The sequence below is a fragment of the Odontesthes bonariensis genome, chromosome 10 (assembly GCF_027942865.1).
Source record: "Odontesthes bonariensis isolate fOdoBon6 chromosome 10, fOdoBon6.hap1, whole genome shotgun sequence".
Lineage (NCBI taxonomy): Eukaryota > Metazoa > Chordata > Actinopteri > Atheriniformes > Atherinopsidae > Odontesthes > Odontesthes bonariensis.
Window position 1 is genome coordinate 3104599 of NC_134515.1, and position 18785 is coordinate 3123383.

At 42.0% G+C, this 18785-nt stretch overlaps 1 protein-coding gene and 1 long non-coding RNA gene across 2 annotated transcripts; both read left to right on the forward strand.

Moving 5' to 3' along the window:
- Positions 1–3022: 3022 nt before the first annotated feature.
- On the forward strand, positions 3023–15765 carry LOC142390158 (polymeric immunoglobulin receptor-like). Its single transcript, XM_075475531.1, has 6 exons — positions 3023–3194; positions 7793–8098; positions 10317–10329; positions 10363–10679; positions 14367–14465; positions 15583–15765. Exons 1-6 carry the CDS (start codon positions 3155–3157, stop codon positions 15642–15644), a joined length of 837 nt encoding a protein of 278 aa, XP_075331646.1. The 5' UTR covers positions 3023–3154; the 3' UTR covers positions 15645–15765.
- A 1454-nt stretch (positions 15766–17219) lies between these two features.
- Positions 17220–18234, forward strand: LOC142390159 (uncharacterized). The gene is made up of 3 exons (XR_012770431.1): positions 17220–17468; positions 17548–17588; positions 17676–18234. It is a non-coding gene; the product is annotated as an uncharacterized LOC142390159 (long non-coding RNA).
- The last annotated feature ends 551 nt before the right edge of the window (positions 18235–18785 follow it).

Below are 18785 nucleotides of genomic sequence, written 5' to 3' on the forward strand. Positions count from 1 at the left end.
CCCGACACCTGGAATCTGCTGAGACGTCCACAGATTCTTTGTGGCGGTTCCTAACCTGTGGAACAATCTACCTCTCCACGTCAGACAGGCTTCCTCTCTGTCTGTTTTTAAATCTCATCTTAAAACGTATCTCTTCTCCCTGGCTTTTGACACGATGTGAGATGTTGAAATGTGAAATTGCTATTTTTATTATTATAATTGTTTTAAATTATATTGCTGTTTTGTGCCTTTTAATTTATTCTTGTATTTTATTCTTTTAAATTTCTTTGTTTTTATTTTTATTTGATTTCTTTTTGTACAGCACTTTGGTCAACTGATGTTGTTGTAAAGTGCTTTATAAATAAAATTGGATTGGATTTGGCAGGATGGATAACATTTATTCTGAGATTACATTCACGTGTTGTTCTTCCACGACTGGCAGCGACAGCCTGGTGGAATCTCTCCGACCCCGGATGAGCTCAGCGCATACCCGCTGAGGCAGGGACGAGGAGACGGGAAGGCTGGAGGAAGTATCGACCTCTCCCTAAAAGGGGAAATCATCTGCTTTCTTGTCATTTCCTCTTTCTTCAGAAGGAGTTTCAGTTATAGCAACATTTAGAATAACTGTCGTAATTACAGGGAAAACGTCTCAGTTCTCCTTTTTCTGATGTTCCTCCTTTTTGCTCTTCAGTGAAGATTTTCTTTCTTGTCATTTTAACGAGTACAATAAAAAGTAAGGTGCAGACATATAACTATATAACTATAAAGGGACAGTATGTACTATATAAAAAAGTATAAATACTAAAGAGAAAAACAATATAAAAAGAGGTCTGGGCAACAATAACCCTCATACCTGATTTAAAACACAACTTAATTTCTGAAAAGGGACATTTTTGTCCCCTTTTAAAACAACCTAAAAACATCATATGTTAATATTTTTTTCCGCTTTTTTTTCCGTAGATCTTTTATTCCACTTCAGTTCTGATCATAATTACCAAGTTTTCAATTATTTAAAAAAAAAATTAACCCTTTAGATGCCAATTTGAACTTTTTAGGCCAAATTTGAAGCCTTTAGGTGCCGGTATTTTCAAAATATGGAATGCAAAGTGGAATAATTAGGGATAATTATGGTCTGGGATATGTCAATGATTAGCAACAACATTGATTTTTAGGGATTTTAAATTTTTTTGTTATGCCTGATTTTAAAAAAAACTCCTTAATTTCTTAAAAGGGACATTTTTGTCCCCTTCTAAAATCATCCCCAAAATATCATATGTTAATATTTTTTTCCACTTTTCTTTTCATAAATCTTTTCTTCCACTTCAGTTCTGATCATAACCACCAAGTTTTCAATTATTTTCAAAAAATTAACCCTTTAAATACTCGTTTATATGAGGTAAACACCAATTTCTGTTAAAACACACACACAAAAACTGCTTTATTTTCAATATATGCAATGCAAAGTGAAATATTCTATGGGGGATTATTAGGTCTGGGATATGTCTTTGATGAGCTACAACATCAGTTTTATCAGCTTTTTAGTTTTTCTGCAGTGGCAGATTACAGAAACGGCTTGAGTCGGTTGAGAGTCCCACTGGCCAAAATGAAAATTTAAAAAATTTAAATTTAAAACATTTAAATTTAAAAAATTTAAATTTAAATTTAAAATGAAAATGGCCGAGTAAAAGTTCCGTACCCTTCTCCATGTTTGGTGGATCCGCCGATTACTTTATTTTCCGGTTCCACAGCAGACAGCAGCAGACTTTTACAAAATAAAAGCCTGTGAGCAACAGACTTTTACAAAATAAAAGCCTGTGAGCAACAGACTTTTACAAAATAAAAGCATGTGAGCAACAGACTTTTACAAAATAAAAGCCTGTGAGCAACAGACTGTCATGTTCAGGCACCTAATTGGACCCACAATGCAGACAAACAAACTCAAGAGGTGGGTAAATGAGAAAAGGTTTTAATTTATTATAGTCCAGATGAAAACAGGGGGAAGCAGGAACACCGGGGCTGTCCGCAGGAGCTGAAAAGGGGATTCCAAGTTCTGAGGTTGAAGTGATATCCTCCTTCCTAGTTAGATGTAATTAGGGTGACCAGATGAGGTTGGCTGGGCGCACGCGGGTGGGCTGACTTAAATGTACAGTAATAAAATGCTTTGTCGTCGGTGTTCTAGTGTAGATTGGGTATAATTGCAATAAAAGACGCACACTCCGGTAATATCATGGCAAGTTCCAGTGTATTGGTATAACGTACACAGTCCAAAATTCCGGGGTTCATAAAATTAACATGAAAGTTAAAATTAACTTTAACTTTTAACATGACGAACTGAACGTACAAAACATCAAAACGCATTATAGCCTATTAAATTGTAGGCTATATCGCTATTCAAACATTGATTATTGTTACATCTCAACATGGAATAGGCCTATCATATTATGCCATATCATATCATGTCAAGTTAAACGCTATATTTTTAAAGTATATGCTATATTCTACATGAATTTTTATGAATTTTTATGTTGTAGAGTTGTGAATTTATTTTATCAATGGAGAAATTGAGCAGCCTTGCTTTGTTGTCTACAGTAGTAGATCAACCCTCATCTTACATTGAAGCTCCCAGATCAAGGAAGTGTCGTCGACGTAGCTTTAGCTGCAGAGAAGCTATCAAGCTTGTGTTGATAATAATAAACTCCTGGACTATGTACAAACTTCCAAATGCATCGCTTTGTGAGTACAGACCATATTTGTACTACTGTAGAAGTTTGGTGTCATGGCATGTGATTTTAGTGTGGTAATTTTGGAGATACTGCCAGGATCCATTAACCCTTGTACGAAGCTATTCGGGATAACTCAGTAACTCAGCTGATGTTCAGCCAAGATCGAAAAAACTTCGGGTGGGCTACTTGGCTGGATGTCACGGTTCAAATGACCCCAGGTTGAATCTACTCCGGAGTATCACTTTAATTCCAGGACGTTCATTCAGTGGAACCAAACACGTCATGGGCATCAGGCACAGTCAGCAGAGTCCAGCCCACATGAGCAGTAAATATACCAGCTGAGCGTTTGCACAACTGGCTGAAAGCGTCCTGAGGACGAGTCACTTGTTGAGCCGGTTTCTGCAGACACAGACACGCTGGAGGGAGTGAAGTGGAACGGGCTGCTCTGCAGGATGAAGATCCACCAACTTCTCTTCCTGTGCTTCGCACCAGGTGAGGAAACGTCGCCTTAATGTTCTTTTAACCCGTCTGTAGGATATAATGATGAGGAAAGTGCTGGCCTAATTCTTCGGTCAGAAAGAATGCAGCTGTTCTAGAGGTTGCATCTTGTCATTTATTAATTAAACAGTTGTGAAGTTGTGAAGTATTGAAGTTGTGACATTGTGGTTTTCTAAAGCAAGACAGAAATAAAAGGAAAAACAGGACAATGCTGAATTATTCACATTACAAACGTCCTATCTACAGAATCTATTCGAGGATAATCATTACTGGGAATGTACTGAACACACAGTAGTAATAATATGGTGATAAACAGTACACAAATGTCATACATAAAACATTAAAACAGCACAGGAAATCGTACTGCCTTATCTCTAATAAGTGCTAACTAAAAACACAGTGTACAGGATATCTAACACGATATTGCTGAGTCACAGAACATTCTAGACATTTCCAAATACACAGAAAGATTGTCTAGCTTAAATACAAACTTGCAAAGGACTGTAGAAACGAAATAAATGGCTGTACAAACCATATAAAGCCTGACAAGGAAAATAAGAGCACATACATTTGCAATCACGCACAACAGCACCGAGAGACTTCCAAACGAGGTATGAGAGTCCGATAATGCGACTGCATGAGAGAGAATGTCCGAGCACGTTTCATATCACGCAGGTAAACATGCATTCAAAGCGTGATCAATCCTTAAAGCTGCAGTCTGCAGGATTTGTTGTTGTCATACGTAAAGTCCTAATTTTTGGCATTTTAAGAGTTTACATGATCTATCAGAACGCTTGAAGTTGAAAACGGTGACCTCCGTAGTCGCAAAATGCAAGAAATGCTTATTTTTTAACCGAAAAATAAAAAGTTATTCAACTTCCTGTCCCTCCCCATCAAAACACATGAGAACTCGTGCACGTCTACGTGCACGCCAGACTCCTCATTCATCAACTCACCTGTCATTTGCGATCATGGAAGACACAGTAAGTAGACTAGCCCGTAATGAAGTTCTATAAGCGTGGGGACGAGCCTACCTTGTATCGCGCGTGCACAATCGGTGATTGACAGGCAGCAGAGCCCAGCTCGTAACCTGATTGGTTACCTTTTACCGGTCCGGTCTGCAATTTTGTAAACAAACCTGCTGGCTTTGGAGGGACCTAGCGGGACATATAGGGGACCTAGAGAACTCTTTTTTTTTGTATTGGGGTATTTAATGTACTACTTTCAGAATCCCCGGACAGTTCCAGGCATTATGCTTGAAAAAGAGTTGCAGACTGCAGCTTTAAAGGGGCAGCGCCGCATTTCTTAAAGGCAAAGTATTTTGCATAGGCAAGGAGGAAATATGCACTTAAAGAAGCAAAGGCATTTTAGATGTATGAAAGCAGGGAATTTTGTACACCGTCGAAATGTTGAAACTGCCGGTGCATTTTCATCTTTTGTCCACACGCAAAAGCTTTTTCTTCTTCTTATCTTCTAAAGAAAAATAACTTTTCACACTGTCGATGTGCAGAAGAAGAAGAATACTCTTACTTCAGGAGTACTTTTACTTACTGTTTGCAGTATTTTTAATTTTTTTTATGTAGAATAAAGAAAAGAATAGCCGTATAAGTGCACTTTAAAGGGATAGTTCGCCTCTTTTGACATGAAGCTGTATGACATCCCGTATCAGCAACATCATTTATGAACATCTTCTTACCCCCTGCTGCGTCCTGTGAGCAGAGTTCCAGCCTCGTTTTGGTGTTGATGAAGGTAGTCCGGCTAGTTGGCTGGGGTTTAAAAAATGAAGCGTTTTGCTTCTCAAAACAATATGCGTTCAACAGAGTAATACATTTGCATCACAAAATGGTTCTCCAGGAAAAAGTCAGACCTCACAATCTCTTGGCCCTATTTTCTCTCCCTTCGTATCACTGCCTGCTGCCGACAGCCGCGCCTGTTACGGTGTTTGCTGCTCGGTCTGCACTTCGGTCTGCACAGCAGGCAGTGATACGAAGGGAGAGAAAATAGGGCCAAGCGATTGTGAGGTCTGACTTTTTCCTGGAGAACCATTTTTTGATGCAAATGTATAAAGGCTGATTTATGGTCGTCTACGGAGACCCTCCCGGAGACGCTCTCCTATCTATCCGTCCAGGCGACGGAGACCACAAGGGTTGTGATTGGTCGGCTATCAACATCATTTCTGGTTTAGCTCCTTCCTCTCAGAACAACAACACCGCCATCTTTGAAAGAGTTTACTGTGTGCCGGTCAACATTTGGTCAAAATTATTTGCAGCAACAACAGTCTTTCTCTCTCGGTTGCCATCGTTCGCTGTGAGGAGTGGAACAGAGCCGGAAGGTGAACAACCAATCAGCCACTTTCACCATAGACGTCGCCAGATTGGGTCGTCTAACGTAGCGCCGCCTACTGATCGGGAGGTGAACTGCCTTTGGTATCCGACAGCCCGACGGAGAAGCATACTGAGGCCTTTACTCTTCTGAACGCATATTGTTTTGAGAAGCAAAACGCTTTATTTTTTAAACCCCAGCCAACTAGCCGGACTACCTTCATCAACACCAAAACGAGGCTGGAACTCTGCTCACAGGACGCAGCAGGGGGTAAGAAGATGTTCAGAAATGATGTTGCTGATATGGGATGTTACACAGCTTCATGTCAAAAGAGGCGAACTGTCCCTTTAATCATTACTACGACACACGATGCCACAAAGCTCCTAAGAACACAACATAACTTGGTGTTATGATTCAGATCCTTTAGGGATACAGTTTAAGTTTATTTCCACATGACTCTCTGACACTTTATCAGTGCTCCTACAAACATGAGACTGTGAGTAAGTGTCATGATAAGCCAAATGCAGATAATGTATTCAACAGCAAGACACGGCATGAACTGAACACTGATCACAGGAGACCTGGCTGAATGTACTGAATGAGGGAAGTGATGACTAACGCTGTGACTATGTGGGTGTGGCGGTCAGTAACCGCAGCCTGAACAACGGCAGGAGGTAAAATTCAAAACAGGAAAACCTGAAACGTGGAAATGCAAAGATCAGAAGCTAAAAGATCCCGACTGGGACTTTTAAAGTTGATTTCAGTTCCACTGATTTCTGAAGCATCTCTGTTGGATATTTACTCTGTTACATTTACATTTACTTGAGTAAGTTTTTGAAAACATTATACCTCTAGGAGTAGTTTTAAATCTCTATACTTTTTACTTTTACTTGAGTAGATGTGTGCAGCAGAAACTGTCCTCTTACTCCGCTACATTAGGCTACAATGAGCTGGTTACTTTTCTTCTTACCTCTTTGGTATTCTACGCCTCATTATTTTTATCCCCCCGCGTACGCCTCATTTTAATGTTTTATTCTGACAGAGAGAGAGACTTCCACCAAAGGCTCTACCACCTGACTGTGTTCCACCAATCAGACGCAGCCGTGCAGTCTGGTCACGTGACCATACTCGATCTCAGCGGCGGGACGGGTTAGCTTTAGCATTAGCAGTCGTAGCAAACAAACAAAGAAACAGATGAAAAATGTCAGAACCAACGGTGGGAAATGAAGACGCAGACGAGGCCTCATACTGAAAGCATGTTTACCTTACAAAGAGTGAGAAACAGCAGCTACATTATGTGTCTTCTGTGTCAACCAAAACAAACGCACATTTCAGCAGAAACTCAACATCTAACTTGAGGAAACATGTAGCGCTAAGTTTCCTAAACTCGTTTTTCCCCCCATGGATAGGTGAATGTTTGTTTTTTAGGTTACATATGGGTTACATATGTTTTAAACATTTCCTAAGTCTCTTTTATTTTTTATTGAAGTTCTTGAATTTACCTGGATTATTTTAATTTAAGCTATTTTGTAATGAATGAATGGATTTTAATTTATTTTATCAATTCGATGAACTCTAATTTGCCTAAAGATAATTATTTAGTATTTTTGTCTGTCTGATTGAATGCTTGTGTTAACAAATAAATCAGACGTTACTCAACAGTTACTCAGTACTTGAGGAGTTTTTTCACCGAGCACTTTTTTACTCTTACTCAAGGAATTATTTGGATGACTACTTTTTACTTTTACTTGAGTCATATTATTCTGAGGTAACAGTACTTTTACTTGAGTACAATTTTTGGCTGCTCTACCCACCTCTGAGCATGAAGCAGGCTTTACTGCTTGGTTAAGGAAATGATCGCGCTCCAGCCTGTGTTCTTTCTCAGTGGAAGTGTTGGTAAATGGAAAGTAAATGGCTGACCATGACAGTTCCTCATTGTGCTGGAAATGCGGAAAATTCTGGCTAAAATAACCACACTGCGACATGAATTACAAATACTGTTTTCTGTTGGGTAAGAACGGGGATTTAAAAGGGCCATCTGATGAAAATGTGGCCCAAAATAGTTCAGGTTTAAAGCAGTTGCTACCTAAGCACGTCCTCCTGACCTCCCTGAAGAAACCAATGACGACAAAGTCTGGCACAGTGTCACCTTATGGTTTAATATGCAGCACTGTTGCCTGTAAAGGACCAGACTGTTATTCCTTAATGAACTTATTTCGCTGAGTGCAGTAAATGATCGTGCATTTCCTTTTTGTCTTTAATTACTTCAGGAGCGCTGTGTGGCGGCCAAAGCTTCACAAAACTGGAAGGACAAAGCATCTCTTTCGGCTGCGCTTTTAATCCACCTCAAGGAAGCAAATTCTTCATAAAGAAAGAGTTTGGGAGCGAAACCCTTCTCATCGAAACCAGAAACGAGCCCACCCAGAGCGACAGGTTCAGCATCGGTTTGGACGAAGACATCTTTTATGTGAGGATCGTGCAGCTGAAACGGTCCGACTCTGGTCACTTCAGGTGTGGCGTGGGCAACTCTTCTTCTCCAGATCTGCAGCGAGACTTCGAACTCAGAGTAACAGACGGTGAGTTTCCATTTAAACCGTCAGGAATGTTACCCTCCAATGACATGAACTGTAGTAACCACTTTAAAATCCACTGGTCCACTTTAAAATCCACTGGTTCACTCTAAAATCCACTTTAAAATCTACTGGTCCACTTTAAGATCCACTTTATAAATCCACTAGTCCACTTTAAAATCCGCTTTAAAATCCACTGGTCCACTTTAAAATCCACTTTAAAATCCACTGGTTCACTTTAAAATCCGCTTTAAGATCCACTGGTTCACTTTAAAATCCGCTTTAAGATCCACTGGTCCAATCTAAAATCCAATGGTCCACTTTAAAATCTACTGGTCCACTTTAAGATCCACTTTAAAATCCACTGGTCCACTCTAAAATCCACTGGTCCAATCTAAAATCCACTGGTCCACTTTAAGATCCACTTTAAAATCTACTGGTCCACTTTAAGATCCACTTTATAAATCCACTAGTCCACTTTAAAATCCGCTTTAAAATCCACTGGTCCACTTTAAAATCCACTTTAAAATCCACTGGTTCACTTTAAAATCCGCTTTAAGATCCACTGGTCCAATCTAAAATCCAATGGTCCACTTTAAAATCTACTGGTCCACTTTAAGATCCACTTTAAAATCCACTGGTCCACTTTAAAATCCACTGGTCCACTCTAAAATCCAATGGTCCACTCTAAAATCCACTGGTCCACTTTAAGATCCACTTTATAAATCCACTGGTCCACTTTAAAATTCACTGGTCCACTTTAAAATCCACTGGTCCACTTTAAGATCCACTTTATAAATCCACTGGTCCACTTTATAAATCCACTGGTCCACTCTAAAATCCACTGGTCCACTCTAAAATCCACTGGTCCACTTTAAAATCCACTGGTCCACTCTAAAATCCACTGGTCCACTTATAAATTCTACTGGTCCACTGATCCACTGAGTTTTAAAATCGCTGCATTGGCTCCCCGTGCATTTCAGGATTGATTTTAAGGTTCTTTTAGTTGTTTATAAATGTCTTAATGGTCTTGGGCCTTCTTATCTATCTGATCTGCTTTTAAATTATGAGCCCTCGCGGACCCTGAGGTCCTCTGGTACCGGCCTTTTAGTTGTTCCTAAAGTTCGAACAAAAACTTCTGGTGAGATGTCGTTCCACTATTATGGACCTCATTTGTGGAACAGCCTGCCAGAGAACCTCAGGGCTGCAGAGAATGTTGATGTTTTTAAAAAGAGGCTCAAGACCTACCTTTTTAGTTTAGCTTACAGCTGAATTTTATTTCATTTATTTATTATTTTAATATATATATATTATTTTATTTATTTATTTATTTATTTTTGTTTGTTTTGTTTTAGTTTACTTTTATCTATCCATTCATTGTTTAAAATATCTATTTATTTATTTTTATTATTATTTTATTATATACTTATTATACACTTATTTATCCAGTGTTTTTCCTCATGGGGATCTTCCACACCGGGGTCTGTGGGGTCATTACTGTGGGGACCGCCCTGGTTCGGGGGGGCTGGGGGATCCTGCCCTGCAGCCCTGGCTGTGGTGTGGATGCCGGCCTGCCCTGATCTGGGCGGTTCCCCGTGGTGGCGGCCTCTGTGGTCATTGGTGGTCTGGCTCCCGGTGTGGACAGATCCCCAAGATACCGTTTCCTCACTTCAGCGTCAAGCCAGATTTTAATGTTGATTGTTGTTGATGTTGCTCATGTTGGGGGTGGTGGGGTGGTGGAGGGGGGGGGGGGGGGGGGGTAGTATGTGTGCAGTGTGGTTGTCGGTGTGATGTTGTGTGTGAGTTTATGCATGAATTGATCTGATTATTGATTTGATTATGTAAAGCACTTTGTGCTGCTTTTTAGTATGAAAGGTGCTATATAAATAAAGTTTGATTTGATTTGATCCACTCTAAAATCCACTGGTCCACTTTAAAATCCACTTTTTAAATTTTTTGTAAAAAATGTAAAAAAAAAATGTTTAAATAAATAAATAAAACCTGCGTTAATGCACGATAAAATATTTATCGGCGTTAAATAATTAGCAAGTTAACGCGATAATAACGAGTTAACTCGCCCAGCCCTACAAATGAGATAAAAATAACTCGTAGGATCTAACTGGTCTGTGTGATGTGTCCTCCGGCTCAACCCATGACTGTAGAAAATAAGACGTATTAATACCCGGCAGTGAATACGACTTTGTGTTTGTCTTTTCTGTGACAGAAATGTGCGACGGCGGCCCCGCCCTCGCCGCCCTCACCGCCCTCACCGCCCTCACCGCTCCAGCCGCCACGGTTTGCAGTGAAGCCGAAGGGGGAACCATGAGGGTGACGTGCTCTTTTCCTTCAGCCGACCTCTTCAACTTGTTCTTTTGCAAAGACGGATGCAAGAAACGAGACGTTCTGCTGGAAGCCAGTGGGTTCACAGCCCAGAGAGGCAGATTCAGGATGGAATACGAGAAAAGGGGAGTGTTTCACGTGACCATCTCCAATCTGACCGCGTCCGACTCAGGCCTGTACAGCTGTGGAGTCGATGTCACATCTGCACCAAACCCATGCAAAACTGTTGAGATCAGGGTCACAAATGGTGAGTTTTCCATCTTTATTCGATGCAAACAGAAGGTTTTCAGACCCCTGCATGTATCTTAGACTGGATTCAATTATCTTTATTCCTCATCAGTCACCCAACTCACTTATTTGGGTCCTAGCAGCGAAGCTAATTAGATTTTCCGCCATTTTGAATTTCATCAAAAACCTTCAAAAAGCATTTGAGGTCACACAGATTGTCCGATTTTCACGGGACTTGGCACATAGAATCTTCAGACCAAGCCGCACAAAAGTTATTGTGTGGAATTTTTCATTTCGCTTCCGTTTGCCCGTACCAGCCAATCAAACTTGGTGGCGACGCCGTCAAACAGGAAGTGAGGCCATATCTCGGCAACTGTTTGATCTTTTAACGTCAAACTTCTAACGCAGCCTCATGACCACATCTTTGAGAGGCCCAAGAAGTTTGGTGATGTTTAGCCTTTAGGGGGCGCTGTGTGTAGCAAAAAGGCATTTTTGCTCATATCTTTGGAACCGTTTGTCCAAATTTCACAAATGAGGTACCGTTGGAGTCCCTGAATGCAGACGAGGTCATGGCAACCCATGACGTCATTTGCGCCATATTGGATTTTCCGCAATTTTGAATTTCATCAAAAACCTTCAAAAAGCATTGCAGGTCACGCAGATTGTCCAATCTCCACGGGACTTGATACATAGAATCTTCAGACCAAGCCGCACAAAATTTATTTTGTGGATTTTTTAATTTCGCTTCTGTTTGCCCGTGGCAGCCAATCAAACTCTGCGCAAACAGGAAGTGAGGCCGTATCTCTGCAATGCATTGATATAACGATGCCAAACTTGGTGCATGGGCTCGTGACGCCTTCTTGAGCAGCCACAGCTTGCCTGCTTTGCAGCTGTGCTGCTAGGCCCCCCCATCGCTGCTTGCAGCTATATTTGGTGAAATTAAGTTTCTACCATTCTTGGCAGAAATCTCTACCCGGTTTGGTGGGGAGCTTTAAATCCTGGGTCTGCAGAACTTTACACCCACTCCTTGGTTTTCTTGGCAGATGCAAACTTTATCCCAGCCTGAAACCTTGAGCCCTCTGAAAAACTATTCCACTATACTGGTACTAGTACTGGTTTCCTCTGATGGTGGTTTTGGTTAAACAATTCAGTTTGAAACTGGATTTTTGCTTCATTCTTGCATTAAAAGCCTGATTGGTGGAGTTCTGCACTGATGGTTGTGCTGCTGTAATGTCCCTCTGTCTCCAGTGACCACTGGCTTGTTGTTTAGTCATCGTTTTAAATGCTGTTGTGTTCTGACATACTGCTGAGATGTCATCTCAAGGCACTTCAAAGATACAATCCAATTCATTACAAACCAATCAAATCCAATTCTTTACATTTAAAATCAGTCCAGTTCAAACACAGTCAATTAAAAAAAAGCAGCCGAGCTCAGGAAACCAACAGACTGCTCTGAAGCTTCTCTCTGATCCAATCTCCCGTCCTGAGCTGCACGAGGCGACTGTGGGAGGAAAAAACTCCCTTTGAACAGGAAGAAACCTCCATCAGAACCAGAACCAGGAAGGGCGGCCATCTGCCTGGACCAGCTGGGGGCTGAGAGGACAGGAAAGAGGGGACAACAAGCAGCGTAACCCCAGGCCAGAGACACCTGCTGAGAGAGAGAGAAACACAAGTTAATGAAAACAATGATGTCACATGTACATGGAGAGGTGCATCATGGGAGCTCCCCCAGCAGGCTGGGCCTATAGCAGCTTAACTATGGGATGTTTCAGGGTCAGCTGAGCCATCCCTAACTATAAGCTTTATCAGAAAGGAAAGTTTTAAGCCTGGTCTTAAAGGTAGAGAGGGGCCTGATAACTGAAGGCTCTGCCTCCCAAACTGGCAGCCGGTTCCACAGAGAGGGGTCTGATAACTGAAGGCTCTGCCTCCCAAACTGGCAGCTGGTTCCACAGAGAGGGGCCTGATAACTGAAGGCTCTGCCTCCCAAACTGGCAGCTGGTCCCACAGAGAGGGGCCTGATAACTGAAGGCTCTGCCTCCCAAACTGGCAGCTGGTTCCTCAGAGAGGGGCCTGATAACTGAAGGCTCTGCCTCCCAAACTGGCAGCCGGTTCCACAGAGAGGGGCCTGATAACTGAAGGCTCTGCCTCCCAAACTGGCAGCCGGTTCCACAGAGAGGGGCCTGATAACTGAAGGCTCTGCCTCCCAAACTGGCAGCCGGTTCCACAGAGAGGGGCCTGATAACTGAAGGCTCTGCCTCCCAAACTGGCAGCTGGTTCCATCAAAGAGGGGCCTGATAACTGAAGGCTCTGCCTCCCAAACTGGCAGCTGGTTCCACAGAGAGGGGCCTGATAACCGAAGGCTCTGCCTCCCAAACTGGCAGCTGGTTCCACAGAGAGGGGCCTGATAACCGAAGGCTCTGCCTCCCAAACTGGCAGCTGGTTCCACAGAGAGGGGCCTGATAACCGAAGGCTCTGCCTCCCAAACTGGCAGCTGGTTCCACAGAGAGGGGCCTGATAACCGAAGGCTCTGCCTCCCAAACTGGCAGCCGGTTCCACAGAGAGGGGCCTGATAACCGAAGGCTCTGCCTCCCAAACTGGCAGCCGGTTCCACAGAGAGGGGCCTGATAACTGAAGGCTCTGCCTCCCAAACTGGCAGCTGGTTCCACAGAGAGGGGCCTGATAACTGAAGGCTCTGCCTCCCAAACTGGCAGCTGGTTCCATCAGAGAGGGGCCTGATAACTGAAGGCTCTGCCTCCCAAACTGGCAGCTGGTTCCACAGAGAGGGGCCTGATAACCGAAGGCTCTGCCTCCCAAACTGGCAGCTGGTTCCACAGAGAGGGGCCTGATAACCGAAGGCTCTGCCTCCCAAACTGGCAGCTGGTTCCACAGAGAGGGGCCTGATAACCGAAGGCTCTGCCTCCCAAACTGGCAGCCGGTTCCACAGAGAGGGGCCTGATAACCGAAGGCTCTGCCTCCCAAACTGGCAGCCGGTTCCACAGAGAGGGGCCTGATAACTGAAGGCTCTGCCTCCCAAACTGGCAGCTGGTTCCACAGAGAGGGGCCTGATAACTGAAGGCTCTGCCTCCCAAACTGGCAGCTGGTCCCACAGAGAGGGGCCTGATAACTGAAGGCTCTGCCTCCCAAACTGGCAGCTGGTTCCACAGAGAGGGGCCTGATAACTGAAGGCTCTGCCTCCCAAACTGGCAGCTGGTCCCACAGAGAGGGGCCTGATAACTGAAGGCTCTGCCTCCCAAACTGGCAGCTGGTTCCACAGAGAGGGGCCTGATAACTGAAGGCTCTGCCTCCCAAACTGGCAGCTGGTTCCACAGAGAGGGGCCTGATAACTGAAGGCTCTGCCTCCCAAACTGCTTTTAGAAACTCTGGAGAGCTAAAACTGGAGAAACATGATCTCTGCTGTTAGTACAGCTGAGTATCATCAGCATAGCAATATAAATATATTCCATTCTGTCTAATAATGTTACCTGATGGAAGCATGTTTAAAGTGAAAAGAATCGGTCCGAGCACAGAACCCTGAGGAACTCCATGACTTACGTGAATCAGTATATGATTCTCAGAAACAACATGTTTGTTAGGTTGACTGGTGATGTCACCTGAGTTATTTCCATTCAGCCCTTCACTGGTTAAAGCTTTTATAAGTGATGGATGGTCTTTACTCATCAAACATCATTTATTTTGAACTGTTCAGCTTCACAGATGTCAGGCGGCTCAGCCTCCAAACCAGCAGCAAAGAGCTGCATACTTCCCACTGCCGACTCCCCAACCATCGAGCCGTCTGAAGATAAAGGTACTCACAGTACATTTGTGCTTTAAATTCTCAATTTGAACTGACATATGTAGCATTGTGCATTATAATTTGGAACAGCCGGTTCATATTCCCCCGAGGATTAGTTATATCAATTCTAGGGCTGGGCAACGATTAAAATGTTTAATCTAATTAATCTCATGATTTCCCTGATTAATCACGTTTAATCACATTTGTACGCAGAATCCAAAAATGAATCCAAAAGTAGTGTATAGCTTTTAGCATTTAGCTTTATTTTAAATGTGCTGCCATATGAATGAAAGTGCCATAACATTTGTTGTGCAAACACACTTTTAACATCAGCATCTTTCTGTAGTTTTTATGTAGAAGCCTCGCTCCACTGTCTGTTTCCTTGAATGACTTGCTGCTATCAGTTGTGTGTTTTGCCTTTAAGTGATATTTTAGACTGGAACTACTACGCTGAGAAGACAATTCAACTTGGCAGTGTTTACAGATGACTTTGGTTCTGTCGACTCCGCCGTCTGGAAGAACTTTAAAATGAAAATGGCCGAGTAAAAGTTCCGTACCCTTCTCCATGTTTGGTGGATCCGCCGATTACTTTCTTTTCCTGTTCCACAGCAGACAGCAGCAGACTTTTACAAAATAAAAGCCTGTGAACAGCAGACTTTTACAAAATAAAAGCCTGTGAGCAGCAGACTTTTACAAAATAAAAGCCTGTGAGCGACAGGCTTTTACAAAATAAAAGCCTGTTAGCAACAGACTTTTACAAAATAAAAGCCTGTGAGCAACAGACTTTTACAAAATAAAAGTCTGGGAGCAACAGACTTTTACAAAATAAAAGCCTGTGAGCAACAGACTTTTACAAAATAAAAGCCTGTGAGCAAGAGACTTTTACAAAATAAAAGCCTGCGTTAATGCGTGATAAAATATTTGTCGGCGTTAAATAATAACGAGTTAACTCACCCAGCCCTAATCAATTCAAATTAAATCAAAATTAAATCATGCAGTCAGCGTTCAGCAATGAAAGATTGGCCGGTAATCATGTGATGTAGATGCTCATGGGTCCCAAACAATAAATTGTTTTTGATGAGCATATCTCTAAATAATTCTCATATAACACTATTTCTCATGTTCTCAGATGAAGACTCTGACTCGCAGTACTTTATGGGGACCACGTCTAACGGTAACAACCCTTACTAACCAGCTCTCACACTGATGGTTGTTCAGAAGCCTGTTGAATGTGCTTTAAATCCACAGTAAATGGGCCACAGCGGTTCACATGTATGGTTTAAGCTCTTCCTGACTGGTTTGCTTGCTGACTTCTTTCCCCACATAAAACATGTGCAGACTTCCAGATGTCGGCTTCATGCCTTTCATACCTGGAAACAGGTTGACACAGGATCTCAGCACTTGTTTTAACTGCTTTCTATTTCAGTGCAGAGACACAGGACTTACGCAACATGAACAGTCATAACCTCATAACAGCCAGATGTGGGTAGAGCAGCCAAAAAATGTACTCAAGTAAAAGTACTGTTACTTCAGAATAATATTACTCAAGTAAAAGTAAAAAGTAGTCATCCAAATAATTACTTGAGTAAGAGTAAAAAAGTGCTCGGTGAAAAAACTACTCAAGTACTGAGTAACTGTTGAGTAACGTCTGATTTATTTGTTAACACAAGCATTCAATCAGACAGACAAAAATACTAAATAATCATCTTTAGGGGAATTAGAGTTCATCCAATTGATAAAATAAATTAAAATGAATTCATTAATTACAAAATAGCTTAAATTAAAATAATCCAGGTAAATTCAAGAACTTCAATAAAAAATAAAAGAGACTTAGGAAATGTTTAAAACATATGTAACCCATATATAACCTAAAAAACAAACATTCACCTATCCATGGGGGGGAAAAACGAGTTTAGGAAACTTAGCGCTACATGTTTCCTCAAGTTAGATGTTGAGTTTCTGCTGAAATGTGCGTTTGTTTTGGTTGCCACAGAAGACACATAATGTAGCTGCTGTTTCTCACTCTTTGTAAGGTAAACATGCTTTCAGTATGAGGCCTCGTCTGCGTCTTCATTTCCCACCGTTGGTTCTGACATTTTTCATCTGTTTCTTTGTTTGTTTGCTACGACTGCTAATGCTAAAGCTAACCCGCCCCGCCGCTGAGACTGAGTATGGTCACGTGACCAGACTGCACGGCTGCGTCTGATTGGTGGAACACAGTCAGGTGGTAGAGCCTTTGGCGGAAGTCTCTCTCTCTGTCAGAATAAAACATTAAAATGAGGCGTACGCGGGGGGATAAAAATAATGAGGCGTAGAATACCAAAGAGGTAAGAAGAAAAGTAACCAGCTCATTGTAGCCTAATGTAGCGGAGTAAGAGGACAGTTTCTGCTGCACACATCTACTCAAGGAAAAGGAAAAAGTATAGAGATTTAAAACTACTCCTGGAAGTATAATGCTTTCAAAAACTTACTCAAGTAAATGTAACTCGTTACTACCCACCTCTGCCAGCAGCAGAGATTTAGCTTCACAGTCAGATTCAGCTGATTTTCCTTTCAGATTTGGTATCATTCCATTTTAAACTCATTGATTAGTTCATTGTCGTGCTCTTTTTCTCGTGTTTAGGCACAGTATTGTGTTGTCAACAGGCCCACCTTTGCTTTCAGGTGGTCCGTGGTTAGGTTTGGGAATTTCTTACAATGTTCGTGACACGTTTGCAGTTCTGTTTTCCTTCTTTCTTTCTTTGGTGCCAGGGTCCATCCCAGAGAATAAGCCTCCCGAAAAGTTTCACTGCCTTTAACAGCTGTTCTTTCAAACCATTGTGCCTTCATATGTGTTTATATCACCATTTATTTGCATGAATTTACCCCGGTTTGTGACTGTTCCATGAGCAGAGAAGGTTTGTCCAACGTGTCTGTTCAGGTTTCAGCCTCCGACTGATCGTGTGTCTGAGCGTGTTCGCTGTGCTGTTGGTCACAGTCCTGTTCCTGCTCTACCTGAAGAAGAGGATAGAAAAAGTGAGCGTCTCTCCTTCTGTGCTGAACAATAAGTCGAATGGAGATGCCGACGCTTCACGTGTCATTCTGTGTTTTGCAGGGTCGAACATCCCGGAATGCTCCACATATCGAGATGTAAAGGTAGTTCAACACTTTCTCTCATTATGTTAACTTTCAACATGAAATGTGACACAACTCTTCATTTTTTTCTGTTTTTTTTTTTTACAGTTAACCACATATTGAAGTGTCAGAATGGACAGAATTCATCCAGCAGTCCTGAGGCATCAGCTGCTAATCCATAGTATCAAATATTTGCTGCGTTTGTGGCGGCAGTAGCTGAATCTGAGCATTTCATACGTACAGGTTCAAAGCAAAGTCTGTGTCACAACTTTCCACCTTAGATGTATTGACACCTTTTTATTTGACCTAAGATCCACTGGTTCTCACCTCAGATTACCTCTGAATATAGTTTGAAAGCTAATTGTTTTGTACTTCGGTCATTAATATTATGATCTGATAACAACATAAAGGGCCCCTCCACTCTTTAGCTCTGGAGTCGCTGAATCTTTTTGTTTATTGAATAAAACTTACATTAACATTAACCTGCAACTCATTCCAAAAACTTTCTTTATGTCCTTTAGAAAAGATGGAATGAAAGTGTTTTAAGACATGGTGCACAAGTTTTTCTTATTTCTAACCTTTCTAAATAGTTCTCATTTTCATCTGAAGCTGAACTATTATTCTGGCTGTAGCTCTTAGTTTGATCCACTAGGGGGCAGCACAGCTCAACACGGAGCTGAGCCCTGAAGGAAACATCAGTGTGCGAGGTACACAAACTGGGCATCTATTGTTTTATTTCTTTGGGGGCTCTTTCTGTCCATAATCTACTATAAAGTTGAGTTTTCAGAGAGTTCAGCGTGTTTAATGTGTGTAACAATGATGACACTGTACAGAGCCGTGTGGGATACTTAGACTAAATGTTCTTTACTGTAGTTATTAGCAGATGTGAGTCGTTTTCAACAATCTTATGAAGAATATACCGAACAAAATTATCAGAGTTTCTTTATGTATTCATAAATTAATGCTTTATAAATAATTGTCCAATTCCAGGTGTCCACCATCCGAGTTACGATTGGCAAATACTGAATATTATGATGTCAAGTTCTTTATGTGCGTCTTATAAACACTAAAGTGGACGATCTGATCTCAGATCTGCAACGTGCAAAAAAAAGTGCATCCATCCATTTTCCATACCAGCTTAATCCACTTCAGGGAGGCTGGGGGGCGGAGCCTATCCCAGCTGTCATTGGGCGGGAGCCGGGGTACATCCTGGACGGG

Bases quoted from the DNA above. Each gene is read 5' to 3' on its own strand.
- LOC142390158 (XM_075475531.1), top strand. From the start codon at position 3,155: ATGAAGATCCACCAACTTCTCTTCCTGTGCTTCGCACCAG. The intron at 10,680-14,366 runs GTGAGTTTTCCA...TGAACTGTTCAG, and splicing joins TGAGATCAGGGTCACAAATG to CTTCACAGATGTCAGGCGGC. The intron at 14,466-15,582 runs GTACTCACAGTA...TCATGTTCTCAG, and splicing joins CGAGCCGTCTGAAGATAAAG to ATGAAGACTCTGACTCGCAG.